At 37.2% G+C, this 14,337-nt stretch overlaps 1 protein-coding gene across 1 annotated transcript in view; it reads left to right on the forward strand.

Moving 5' to 3' along the window:
• Positions 1-13,718, forward strand: part of Ppp1cb (protein phosphatase 1 catalytic subunit beta) — a 29,545-nt gene extending 15,827 nt beyond the window's left edge. The window contains exons 2-8 of the mRNA XM_055627201.1: positions 16-147; positions 2,576-2,806; positions 4,868-4,972; positions 7,086-7,157; positions 7,720-7,871; positions 8,730-8,864; positions 11,911-13,718. Coding sequence (XP_055483176.1) covers positions 16-147; positions 2,576-2,806; positions 4,868-4,972; positions 7,086-7,157; positions 7,720-7,871; positions 8,730-8,864; positions 11,911-12,015 — 932 coding nt within the window. The 3' untranslated portion in view covers positions 12,016-13,718. The remainder of the gene's footprint in view (positions 1-15; positions 148-2,575; positions 2,807-4,867; positions 4,973-7,085; positions 7,158-7,719; positions 7,872-8,729; positions 8,865-11,910) is intronic.
• Positions 13,719-14,337: the final 619 nt, after the last annotated feature.

Here is a 14,337-nt window from a genome sequence, read left to right on the forward strand (position 1 = left end):
TCATTGCTTCATCAGTACGAGGATGTCGTCCTGGAAAGATTGTGCAGATGACTGAAGCAGAAGTCCGAGGGTTGTGTATCAAGTCTCGTGAAATCTTTCTCAGCCAGCCTATTCTTTTGGAATTGGAAGCACCACTGAAGATTTGTGGTATGTAAATGGGTAGTTAGAAACAAGTTTTCTAGAGCACATTTTCTTCTAATATATATATTGAGGGTGATTTAGAGAAAACTTCTAAATTTGAATTAAACAATAGGTTTTATTAAGGGTTAGAATTCATACTAATGACAGGTTAGAAGCAACAGAAATATTTGCTACATTACAGAAGGTCAAAGGTTGCTGTCTGTAATGGATAAAGTGTTCCCAGAAATAAAGAGAACAGTATGTTAAGAAAAATGGGCAGATCTTAGGGGATTCTAAAATCAGTGGAATGCAGTTTAAAACATGTCCCTCACTCATCAGATTACAAATAAAAAATGACAAAGATATTTAGTGCTTTTTAAGGATGTGGAAATTGCCATTCTAGAACACTGCTTAGAAAAAAGTTGCAGGACCAGGCTGTGGTGGTGCCTTTCATTCCAGCACTTGGAAGTCAGAGGCAGGAAGATCGCTGAGTTCCAGGATAGCCAGGGCTACACAGAGAAAGCTTACCTCAGAAAACAAAACAAAAAAGAAAAATAGTTACAGACTCTTTATGTCTGTGAGGCAGTATCCATGGTTTTCTAGCTTTTAGTAATTTTCAAGATACTTCTTTATAATTAGTGTTTGTTCTTTTATGAGATATAGTGGTTTTTATGCAAGACAGAAACCTAAAACTTTAAATTGAATGATCAAGTTATAACAAGAAAAAGCATTGTATAGAAAGTAACACTTCTTGTGGGGTGTGGTGGCACACGCCTGTAATCCCAGCACTCTGGGAGGCAGAGACAGGTGGATCTTTGTGAATTCGAGGCCAGCCTGGTCTACAGAGTCCAGAATAGTAAAGATTACACAGAAAAACCCTGTCTCGAAAAACCAAAAAAGAAAAGAAAAGAAAGTATTGCTTTTCTGTAGTTCACATAAGGAAGTGGTCTCAGTATCTCCCAAGTGGCTTTTCATTTGGTAATGCAGATATTCTTTGTAGTGCTTAGAGCGCTTGTTAAAACACTTCTATGTACTTTGGACAGCTTTTGCTCAAACGGTAGTTTGCCATGTGCAAAAATGCATATGGCAAAAATTGGTTTTACTTGTTTCTATGTAATCTAACTTGTAACTTGATGTTTGATGTCTTTTTTATTTTTTTAACTACTCAGGAATGTTTATTTGCTAATGGGGTGTTAACTGTCCTTTCTTAGGCTGCTACCCCTCCCACCCAAGGGTGCTGAGCTCAGTATCCTTCTGTCTGGGGCAGGCCCTGGTGCCCATGCATGCAGGCACACACACATACACTTGGCTTGGAGGAGAACCTCATCCCTGTCTGGGGTTGTTTTTCTGTATTTGGGAACAAGGTGGGGAAGGACACTGCCCATCAACGCTCAAGAGTTCTATGATGTCCCCAGCTGGGGCTGCAGGGTAGCAGGGCTAGGTGTATCTCCCAGCCTCCACAGCCTAAAGGGCCTCAAGGATCAGGCTTCTAGGATCGTGTCAGAGAAGCAGGTCTGGGCAAGGGCTCCTAAGTAGTGACAGATTTGGGTGAAAGTCATAGGGGCAATGCAGTAGGGTTGGTCATGTAGGTTGAGTTGTGAGAAGTAGGTAGCTTGTTCTTGCACAGGAACTGCATGTGCAAGGGCTCCCTGGTGTCCAGGCTGCAAATTGCTGCCTACTTATTCCAGTGTGTAGGGCCTCCTCGTGTTAGGGGCTATTACAGAATCATTATGGTTCGATTCAGGGTACTATAGACTTGGTGTACTTTCTAAGTTCTTTGTAACCTTGTTCTCTGTGGGGTTTATTAGGTCATGTGTGGCTTTGTACAGTACTCAGCAGATAAATAGTAGCAAAGTAAATGGTGATTAGTCTGCTTGAAGGATCACCCTTAAGGCAAAAGCAGTTTGAAACTTGAAATGTTCAGTCTCTTAGGATTATAAATAAAGAAATTTAGTTTATAGATGATCTAAAACTTACTAAAGTACAGGGTCTCCTGGGTTTAAGGTGTTACATCTTAGTAAACATTAAGGTGAAACATATCATAAGCCCCAAAATACATTTAAAAAACTAATGTTGAACATGGTCGTGAGCACTGTGACTTCTTTTAAGTCAAACCATTTTAGGTCAGTGATTGTATTTCATGCAAGTACTCCTTCAGGTACTATTTAATATAGCAACAACTTAAAGGTGATAAAACATTATCTTTATGTATTTTAGTTCATATTTGGTATAACAATATGATTTAAGTTCAGCTACCAGCTAATAAGAGTATCCACAAATTGTCTATTTTATAGGAAATTGCCTGAAATTTTTGTGATGTACAACAATATTGTTTATCATCTCAGTTTCTATAGGGTAGGGATTCCGTCACAGCCTTGCTAAATCTTTGGGTTTTGAATCATAGAAGCTGCATAAAACTAATAACTTTTTCTAACCTGACTTCTTTTGGTTTTAGGCGATATTCATGGACAGTATACAGATTTACTGAGACTATTTGAATATGGAGGTTTTCCACCAGAAGCCAACTATCTTTTCTTAGGAGATTATGTGGATAGAGGAAAGCAGTCTTTGGAAACCATCTGTCTGCTATTGGCTTACAAAATCAAATACCCGGAGAACTTCTTCCTTCTAAGAGGGAACCATGAGTGTGCTAGCATCAATCGCATTTATGGATTCTACGATGAGTGTAAGTGGGTTGTTATTGTCAGTTTTCTTCATTTTCAGGAGCTGTGAGGTTTTTTTTTTTTTAATATGGCCTCAGACAATGGCTCGGAAAGATGTCAGATTGATTTTTTTTGGGGGGGGGGAGTGTCTTCTTTTCTTGGTCATGTTTCAGATTGGCTACAGCTTAGTTTTCTGAAGGAGGTCCTCTTACTAGTTTACCTAGTAAGCTATCCAAGTGCAGCAAACACAGGTCACTACAGACAATGGTTTTTCTGCTGTTTGGTAGTTTGCTTTTTACATTTATTCTTTTATTCATTAATTCGTGTGTGTGGCAGGCACACTGCATGCATGGTATCATGGCATGCATTTGGAGATTAAAGAACAGCTTGCAGCTGGTTCTTTTTTTTTATACCTAACAGATGGACACTAGAGAAATGGCTCAGCATGTAGCAGCCACTGCTCTTCCAGAGGACTTGGGTTTGGTTTCCAGCACCTACATCAGGAGACTCAAAACTGTCTTTAAGTACTGTTTCAGGGGATTCCATTCTCTGTATACCCTTGGCAATCACTTCATGCATATGGTTCATATTCAGAGGCAAGTAGGTACACATATATACACACAAATAAAATGCTAAATAAAAGTCAAAATCCACTTTTAGGATTTTAATCTGTTGGTATATCAAGAGAATTAGGTTACTGAGTCCTCGGCTTATCTTTGTTATGCTGTGCTCTTGTAATCAGTAGGAAATCTGATTTGCTGGTGTGTAGCAGTCTTCCCAGTGTCATTACCCTGCATTTGGATTTTCAGTTTCATTAGGTTGAATATGGGAGTAAGAGTATTTACAGTTGGGAGTCATTTTTAGTAGTTTCCTAATTGAATTTATTTTTGACTGCTAAATTATCCATTAGAATCTACTTTTTCCTTTTTTTCTTTTACTTTTTTCTTTCTTAAATATGGTAGAGTCTTCATCAAACTCATAGCTTCTTAATTCCTGTAATGATATAACAAATGTTTATGAATGTGTTGTTTATACACATACATACATACATACATGTCAGTCACTTCTAACATTGGAATGTGGTGATTCTGAAGGCAAATTTATAATGGTAATGATTCTGTATTTGATTTTTTCATAACATTCTTGTGATCTGAATTAACTCAGACTTGTACAGAGAAAGTACGTTAAAGTACATCAGACTAGCCATCTTAGCTATAACAGAAATGACTTATATTGTTATGTTTTTAGAAGATAAAGTGAGGCATGTCCCTAAGGGTGGAAAGGACATCAGATGGAACAATGTGTGGGAAAACAGCTTGTAAACAGTCTCTAAGTTACACTTACTCATTAAAAGGTAGGCTTGGACATAAAAACAGGAAATTAATAGTTGTGACTTTCATCCCTTTTCTGGCTTGGTAGTTGAACTTAATGCCAAATCAGGAAAATCAGGTAACTCTTTTGTGGAAGCTGTCTGCTGTAGCTGAGCTATGAGAAAATTACAGCCTTGCGTCTTTTCACTTGCTGCAGTGCCAAGTTGTAATTTGCTCTAACGTGAATACCACTTAGGTGCTTGGAAGCATTCCTCCTCTGGCAGTAGGTGTATACTTCATTACTCAGTGCATTAAGTTAGCATGGACCAGCCCTAGAGGTGCCGCTTTCACTGTTGTGTGCTTACTTGGCTAGGAAAATATATCGAATGGAGAGAAGTTAGTTAAATGCCCTATTAGATAAAAATACGGTACTACAGTGATTTATAAGAAAAAGTTAGTTGTTTGTATTTGTTTCATAAAACAGTACAGTCTTTGAAGTGTTTGCTACTCTACAGAAGGTATTAAATGTTTTATTTCCCTTTTAGAAATATGACAAGCAAAAAAAAAAAAAAAATTAAGTGTAGCGATAAACCCACATGCTGGATAAGTACTCAAACATGAGCTATATCTCCAGCACATGAAACTGAACATAGCTTATTCATGGACAGAAAAAAGTGCTGACTAAGCAAACAGAAGAAAATTAAAACATATTCTGGCTTTAAGTTAACTAATTAAAACAGTTATTGATTCTTTAATTCTCTATGCTTTTTATAGGCAAACGAAGATTTAATATTAAATTGTGGAAGACGTTCACTGATTGTTTTAACTGTCTGCCTATAGCTGCCATTGTGGATGAGAAAATCTTCTGTTGTCATGGAGGTAGAGTAATAAGTTTGCTATTTAGAAGAGACCAGTAATAATTAAAATGCTGTGGGAAAGCTGAATGTGGCAGGAGGTGTACAGCAACTAAAAGCCAGCCTGACGTAGCACATTTCAAGCCAGGCAGGGCCGCTTAGGAAGACCCTATCTCAAGCAAAAGCAAATGCATGCTGTGAATAAACAAAAACTACCGTAAGCATGCCTACAACATCCTTCAGTAATTAAAAATTTGTGATTATTAATAATGAAAATTTAACATTGGTCCTTAAAGAATACCTTATCTAAGAATGGTCTATATATACACCTGTAATCCCAGGATTCAGAGGGCCAGGGCAGAAGCATCTCAAAATAACTAAGTGGTTTAAGAAGCAGTTTCACTTTGCCTCAGTTAAGCATGGTTGACTGTTTGGGTAATGTTCTGTGGAGCTGGGATCTAGCCCATGCCTCAAATTTTGATAAAAAGGTACTTTGCCATTACTCAGAATATGAGAGGCCAATTACCTTTCTGTCTGTAATAAAAACCTTTTATCAAACTCTAAACACAATTTAATATTCATATGACTTTTAAGTTTTGTGCAGTATATCAACATGTTAGGAAATGAGGACATAAGAATATAGATATTAGAGCTGGGTGCAGCACTCAGAGAGGCAGAAGCAGGTGAATCTCTGTGAGTTTGAGACTAGCCTGGTCTACAAAATAAGTCCAGGACAGCCAGGGCTACACAAAGAAACCCTGTCTCGAAAAAAACAAAAAAAGAATATAGAGAGCAGAATTTGGATCAAAAGCGTCTTCAGCCTCAGTACACAGCTTTATGGCAGTGCCTTTCAGTGTCTGATTCATGCTCTGAGGGTCATAAATGGCCATGACTAATGGCTGGGGGATTTTCTGAAGAGCCCCAAATGTGTAATCACTATGAACATTTAGTCCAGGTAAAGTTTTTGTAAGTTCACATACATTAGAACTCACTTGAGAATATGCATTCAACTTTTATGTGATATTACACACACACACACACACACATACACACACACACACACACACACACACACACACACACACACACACGAAAGTCTCTTGAAAGTTAAGGAAGGTTTTGGTAAAGTGCTTGCCATGAAAGCCCAGTGACCTGAATTCAATCCTTAGAACTCATGCAAAAACCAGCCTAGTTTTAGTTTATCAGTGCACTCCAGGCCAGTGAGGTAATCTTCCTTAATCCAAGGTAGAGGCAAGGCAAACACACACTTATTCTTACCCTCAGAAGACAGAGGCAATGGATTTCTGTGAGTTAAGGCCATCCTGATCTATGTACCAAGGTCTATGTACCAAGGACCGTGCCAGCCAAGGTTTCATAGTGAGAATCTGGCTCACATGTACACACACTTGCACACACTTATGAAACAATTTAATAACAATATTGGGAATAATCATATAGGGAATAAATTTAATGAAATATAAGAAAGTTGATTTCTCAGTATCATATATGGTAGTATTTTATGGGAAGCTTTAAAGTGGAAAATGCTGAAAAGGTGGGTGGTTAGACTTCAGATGTGACAGTTCATTCTGACAATATAAATCACTCTATTAGTTGAAATGTTTTCCATAGAAAGTAGACATTTCAGGAGTTGTAGTTCTTGGGAATTAGTGTAGTTGAAATAGGAATATGGCAGTTTGGAATATGTGTATTTAGCTTCATTTCTTGTGATGATACTTAACTTACCTACTAGAGAAATAATATATGTATGTTCTACTTTAAAGATTATAGAGTATATTCTTTTGCTTTTTTTTTTTTTGTCTCCTTCTGATTAATAGTTTATTACACGTTTTTGCAGATAATGAGCATGTTGAGGGAGGATAAGGAGAAAGGTTATGGGACCAAGAGAGGTAACTTGAAAGTAAAAGTGCTTTAAGATCTGGTGGTCATGAAAGTACAAAAGTAGTAGGAAGGGTTGTAATCAAGTGTGTTCTCATGAAGGATAAAGGCAAAGAAAATAGTGCAGTTCCTCCTTGGAGTCTCTTGAAGTAAAATGATTTATTTCCTTGGTAGAAATATAGAGAAGACAACACAATTATAATATTTTCCTAGATATCAAGTCCATCTCTTTATAAATATAGGGCTGTCACCAGACCTACAGTCTATGGAACAGATTCGGAGAATTATGAGACCCACTGATGTCCCCGATACAGGTTCGTATATACAGAAGTTTAGTTAATTGGTTTATGTAAAATGTTGACATGCTTAAAAGTCATTCAGAAACTTTGTATCATCCCTGAAAACAGTTAACAAAGAATCCAAAGTGATCAGGACAATACTGAATGGAAAAAACAAAACAAACAAAGGAGAGTACTAGCCCTGATAGATACAAAGTCTTATTTAAAAGTTGTAATGTGTTGATTATCATTAAAGGCTTAATGATAAATAAATAGCTCAGTAGTGTAATTGGAAGGAATGGATAAGCTGACTATACTGGAAATGATAGCGTGAAACTAAACAAAGGCTTACACATATTATACTGGAGTGTGTCACAACATACTCCTGTATGCAGAGTTCATCAAAGTGCTGCCTTAGGAAGCCAGGCAAGCTTATACCTGTATGGTTGCTTTAACAAAGATTGGTTTAGTGGAGTACCTAGGGACAAGGGATAATTATTAAAGTGTAAGAAAGCATATGAACTGTGATATATTCTGTGTTTTCTTATTCTATTTCATTGTTTTTTTTTTTTTTTTTTTTTTTTTCTGTTTCCTAAAGGTTTGCTTTGTGATTTACTGTGGTCTGACCCAGATAAGGATGTACAAGGCTGGGGAGAAAACGATCGTGGTGTTTCTTTTACTTTTGGAGCTGATGTAGTCAGTAAATTTCTGAATCGTCATGATTTAGACTTGATTTGTCGAGCTCATCAGGTATGCGTATAAGACTCTTGGACATTTTATTGTTAATTTCACACGCTTGTGTTCATAGATAGGAAGGTAGATAATCCCTCCTCCCTTGTGTCTTAGTTACTGTTCTGTGGCTGTGAAGAGACACAATGACCAAGACAACTTATAAAAGAAAGCATTTAATTTTGAGCTCTCAGCTTCAGGGAGCTAGAGTCTGGGACCATCATGGTATGGAGTATGGCGGCAGGCAGGCATGCTCTGGAGTAATAGCTGAGAGCTTCCATTCTGAGGCAGCTGCCACCAGGCAGAGAGAACTGGGAATGTTGTGTAGGCTTTTGAAACCTCAAACCCCAGCAAGGCCACACCTAATACTTCCCAACAGTGCCACCTTCCGAGGACCAGGTATTCAAATACATAAACTGATATCTGAAAGGTAATATGCAGAGATGGCTCAGTGATTAAGAGCACTGGCTATTATTCCAGAGGAGCCGGGCTTGAGTCCCAACACCCGTGTGCAGCTCAAAACCATCCAAAAGGTCAGTACCAGGGAGTCAGGTACCTTCTGGCATCCAACACCAGGCATACAAGTGGTATACAGACTTAGATGCAGGCAAAACACCTATCTGCATAAAAGTAGAATGACCAGTTAATAATAATTAATAATTTTTTGGTTTCGGTTTTGTGGGCTTAAAAAAGTATGCGTGTGATAGTATGTGCAAATGGGAAGGTTTGTTTTATTTTCTTTTCTTAGCCATTTTTGGGAAGAGAGTCGGGGTGTTGCCACTTGAGATAGGAGGGTTTCTTGTGGTCCTTGCTTCGTTAATCTGCATTAGCATATATGGTTAAGAATTACCCGTTAATGGGTGTTGTGTCCTTTGACAGGTGGTGGAAGATGGGTATGAATTCTTCGCTAAACGACAATTGGTGACCTTATTCTCTGCCCCAAATTACTGTGGTGAGTTTGACAATGCTGGCGGCATGATGAGCGTGGATGAGACGCTGATGTGCTCCTTCCAGGTGAGGCTCAAGACGTGACCATCCACCCTCTCGCTGCTGCTACGCCTCTCCTCCTCCTTCCTTTTCTTTTTTTCTTGAGGCAGGACCTCCCCATATAGCCCAGGCTGACCTTGAACTTGCACTCGCAGTCTTCCTGCCTCTCCCTCCTGAATATTAGGATAATAGGCATATACCACCTGCCTAGACATTCACTGATACCGTTGTCAGAGCAGAGTGTGTTAAAAATCAATTTAATTCAGAATTTATTACCATTCGGGGTTACAGATACAGTTCAGTGGTAAAATGCTTCCTTACCACAATAAAGGCCTTCGGTTCAATCCCCAATACAATAATGGAAGAAACCCTCAAAAAAAAAGGAAAGAAAGAAAAAAGTGATTACCATTTAGACTCACTAAAACTTTCCATTGTTAATCATGAATTTTCTTGTTTGGGGACTATATATATATCTGACTAGAGTGTCAGAAAACTTTAGGTTAAACCAGTCATTCTTATTCCAGATATTTAAAGTGTTAATTCTTTTGCTATGTACTGGATGGTGTATAGCTAATAAGAATGTGAATGGCACCAGTCATGGTGACACACACCTGTAATCCCAGCACTCTGGGAGGCAGAGGCAGGCAGATTTCTGTGAGTTCAAGGCCAGCCTGATCTGTAAAGCAAGTCCAGGACAGCCAGGGCCACACAGAGAAACCCTGTCTTAAAAAAAAACAAAAAAGGAGAAAGAGAGAGAGAGAGAGAGAATGACAAGCTGGGATGATAACTCAGTGAGTAAAGTGCTTGTCATATAAACATGAGGACCTTAGTTTGGTTCTCCAGTACCCATACAGCAGTGGCATGTGCCTGTAATTTCAGGCTAAGGAGGTGGACACAGGAGCACACCAGGAGTTTGCTGGCTAGCTGCTGTAGCCAATTAATGGACTTCAGGTTCACTGACTACCCTTTTATCCCCTTGCCCCCCCCCCCCCAAAAAAAAAGCCACAACAAAGTGGAGAAGCAGTTGAGGAAGACCAGCATTGGCTGACCTTTTTTTTTCATACACAGGTATCTCCTACACAGAAAAGAAAGAATGCAGTATATCTATATCTATATATATATATATATTTTTTTTTTTTTTCAAGATTAGTGTATGAGATAGTCATTGGGGAAGAATTTTAAACTTAGATGAAAATAAAATACAGTGTTTACCTAAGAAGGGAAATTTCTAATAATCTTAAGCACCTTATAGAAACATGCACATTTTAAAGGACTGGCTCTTGCTTTGTTGTGCTGCTTGTACAAACTGTTCTTATTCACTGGCTGAAAAAAAGCTACACACTGGGTTATTACATTCAGAATTTTTATTACCGACATTTGAGGAAGCATAAATTCTTTGTATAAAATGGCATAACATTTACATATAACCCAAATATACCTTCCCTTCTGTGTGGCTTAAATAATCTCTGAATTGTTTACAATGCCTAGTATAGTATATATGCTCTTTAAATAATAATCACATTTTTGGCTTGACTTTGTTGGCCCATTCATTTAATCCCAGCACTCTTGGAAAGCAGAGGCGGGTAGATCTCTGAGTTTTGAGGACAGAGAAACAAAAAACAAAACAAAACAAGAATCATGTTATTTAGAGAAGAAACAAAAAATGTTCATACATGTTCAATCCAGAAACTTTTTGAATATTTTCCCTTTAATATTAGTTCTAAGTGAACTAATTGATTGAAGCCCACTGCTGTGTGGAACCGACTTTTTAAGTATTATCAAGGCTTCCAGAGCTCTTTCCCTTTGTTGTATTAAACACATCCATCAACTACAAATGAATGCTAAATGGTTGGTTTCCTCATTTTATTGTAAGGGTACTAACTAGTTCTTGTCTTTTCAGCAGTTGTCATAGAGGTGTTGGATTAATATATTTCTTTTATGGGACACTCTATTATGCAGAGTGGTTTTAAGAAACACTATATAGGGCTGGAGAGATGGCTCAGAGGTTAAGAACACTGTCTGTAACTCCAGTTGCAGGGGATCTGACACCCTCCTTCAACAAATCCTACCGGCCTGTGCCACCAGAGCCGGCAGGATCTGACACCCTCACACAGATAAAAATGTAGGTGAAACACAAGTGCACATAAAATTAATAATTTAAAAAAAATCCACTATACAAACATTTTTTTGGCCTTGCTAAATGATATTTTCTGTTTCTAACAAGTAAAATTATTTGTACTCGTAGTAATGAGTGTAATAAAAGTAACAAGTGTTTTTGCAGGGTGTGGCTACATATACCTTTAATCCCAGCACTCAGAAAACAGAGACAGTCAGTTTTCTGAGTTCAAAGCCAGCCAGGATGACAGTGAAACAAAGGGAGGCAGATCTCCTGGTCTACTGAGTGAGTTTCTGGACAGCCAGGACTGCACAGAGAAGCTCTGTCTTGGGGAAAAAGTAAAACATTATGATACAGAAAATACCATAAAAAAATTTGAACACCTATTTGCATATGAAAAATAAAGTAAATGTCTGTGGATTTATGCCTGTAATCTTAGCACTCAAAATGTTGAGGCAGAAGGATTGCCAGGAGTTTTGAGGCCAGTCTGACTATACTGACAAACTGGCTCAGAAAACCAGGAGTGGTCTGAATTAAGATGAAAATCTAGGGTTGTTGTTTGTTGTTGTTGTTGCTGCTGCTGTTATTATTATTATTATTATTATTATTATTATTATTATTATTCAGACCAGTGTTTTTTCCTCTCTAATGAGGTGAATCAATGGAGAAAATTTTAACTTAAACTTAAGGGCTCAGCAGTTACTGAGGCTGTGTATCCAGCTTTTGTTACTCAGATGTAAGGAGAATTTAAGTCGTAAGTGTTCCTTGGTGGCACTGGAGAGTGGACCCAGGTGCTTCTTCATGGTGAGCACTCATTGAGCTGCTGTGCCAATCTAAGAAGTATTTGTGGAATGTTGCTGAGCTATTTTTGTATTTTCACTGGACTTTAACACAGAATAATATTAATAGTTTTTTATTTCAAGATATTTATGTTTATTTCAAAATATTTATTTCAAGATATTGAAACCATCTGAAAAGAAAGCTAAGTACCAGTATGGTGGACTGAATTCTGGACGTCCTGTCACTCCACCTCGAACAGCTAATCCACCGAAGAAAAGGTGAAGAAAGGAATTATGTAAAGAAACCATCAGATTTGTTAAGGACATACTTCATAATATATAAGTGTGCACTGTAAAACCATCCAGCCATTCGACACCCTTTATGATGTCACACCTTTAACTTAAGGAGACGGGTAAAGGATCTTAAATTTTTTTCTAATAGAAAGATGTGCTACACTGTATTGTAATAAGTATACTGTTATAATATTCAACAAAGTTAAATCCAAATTCAAAAGTATCCATTAAAGTTATATCTTCTCATATCACAATTTTTAAAGTTGAAAAGCATCCCAGTTAAACTAGCTGTGGTAGTTATCCAGATGAAAGCATGATGATCCATCTGTGTAATGTGGTTTTAGTGTTGCTTGGTTGTTTAATTATTTTGGGCTTGTTTTGTTTTGTTTGTTTTTGCTAGAATAATGGCAACTACTTTCCCTGTTTTTCCCTAAACATTTTTAAAAAATGAAATATGGGAAGAGCTTTAAAGACATTCACCAACTATTATTTTCCTTCACTTACCTACTTAAGTAACTGTTTGATCTTACTAAGAAAACTTACGCCTCATTATAGTAAAAAGGAATTTTAGAGGTTGATAGGTTTTAAAAATACACAAACTATCTGACCCAATGATTTTAATCAAACAGTTTGACTGGGCAGACTTTGCAGCTGATAATGAATATTTTGCTTTTTACAAAATTGCCACTGATTTGGATTTGTGCACTCTAATTTTTAATTTATTGATGCTCTATTGTGCAGTAGCATTTCATTTAAGATAAGGCTCATATAGTATTACCCAAAACTAGTTGGTAATGTGATTATGTGGTACCTTGGCTTTAGGTTTTAATTCGCACGAAACACCTTTTGGCATGCTTAACTTTCTGGTATTACCCTCACCTGCATTGGTTTTGTTTTTTTGGGGTTTTTGTTGTTGTTTTTTGTTTTGTTTTGTTTTTAGATCCACAGGACATGAGAATCCTTTTTTTGACAAGCCTTGGAAAGCTGGCGCTCCTCTTTCCCTCTCTATGTGAAGGATGTATTTAAATGAACGCTGGTCAGTGGGACATTTGTCGGCTCTGAGTATCGGGTGCTTCACTGTCTAAAAATTGCCATGTGAATGTTGTTTTTGACTGTAAGGCTATGTCACTAAAGATTTTTACTCTGCGTTTTCATAATCAAAGGTCATGATATGTATAGACATGCTTTGTAGTGAAGTATAGTAGCAATAATTTCTGTACATGATCAAGAGTTTATTGCAGCCATTTCTTTTCCTGTTCTCTTTTTTTTAAGGGTTAGCATTAACAAATGTCAAGGAGTAGCAAAGTCAACAGAGATTTTAGAAGGAGGACTTAACAACAGACACAGATTTGTGATTCTTTGGCTGTGACACTATTGGATGTGATTCTAAAGTCTTTTATTGAGTATTGTCAAATTTGTAAGCTTCATGGGGATGGACATAATATTTATATAATGCCCTTATGTGTAACCATAGGTGTGAAACCTTATATTGTCTTTGAAAATGTTAAATTGAGAACTCTTAACATTTTATGGATTGGCGCATTGTATTACTGCAAGAAACATTTGATTTTCAGCACAGTGCAAAAGTTCTTTAAAATGCATATGTCTTTTTTTTTTTTCTAATTCCATTTGTTTAAAGCACATTTTAAATGTAGTTTTCTCATTTAGTAAAAGTTGTCTAATTGATACAAAGTCTGAGTGATTATTCTGTGTTTGTGTTGTTGTCCAGTGAGGACTGAAAGTGTTCCTAAGCTGTAGCTGCGTTCCATTAGCTCACACATGCTTTTATTTAATGTGATTTGATTTGACATCTTCCTTACTGGATTATAAACAATTGCTAGTAGGATTTTAGATGTTATCTCTAAGTAGTCAATATTTTAAGGTAGCTCAGGAAAAGGAGCCTTAATCTCAATATCAGTTAATCCACATTAATCCATATCTTCTAGACTGGATTTTTGTAAACATTCATTTGAATTAAAACTAAGGAGAAAAAGCAAATTAATACTGTTTGTTAAAGGATAGCTTTTTTTTACCATGTTGAAAAATTATTCAGATCTCTTAAACCTACTTAACAGTGTCTCATATACAAGTACTCGGTACATCATGTACTCCTAAGCAGTGATGTCACAGATTACTTTACCAGTTGATTGACAGTCACAAAGACAAAAAATAAAATACAGGCTGCCTTTAACCCCAGGACTGGTGAGGCAGACAGGTGGAGCTATGAATTTGAAGCCTGGTCTACACATTGAGACCTGTCTCATTAAAAAAAAAATCACATGTTCACTAGATGAAGAGGATCTGGGTTCAA

The sequence above is a fragment of the Psammomys obesus genome, unplaced genomic scaffold (genome assembly GCF_907164565.1).
Source record: "Psammomys obesus unplaced genomic scaffold, mPsaObe1.curated_primary_1811, whole genome shotgun sequence".
NCBI lineage: Eukaryota > Metazoa > Chordata > Mammalia > Rodentia > Muridae > Psammomys > Psammomys obesus.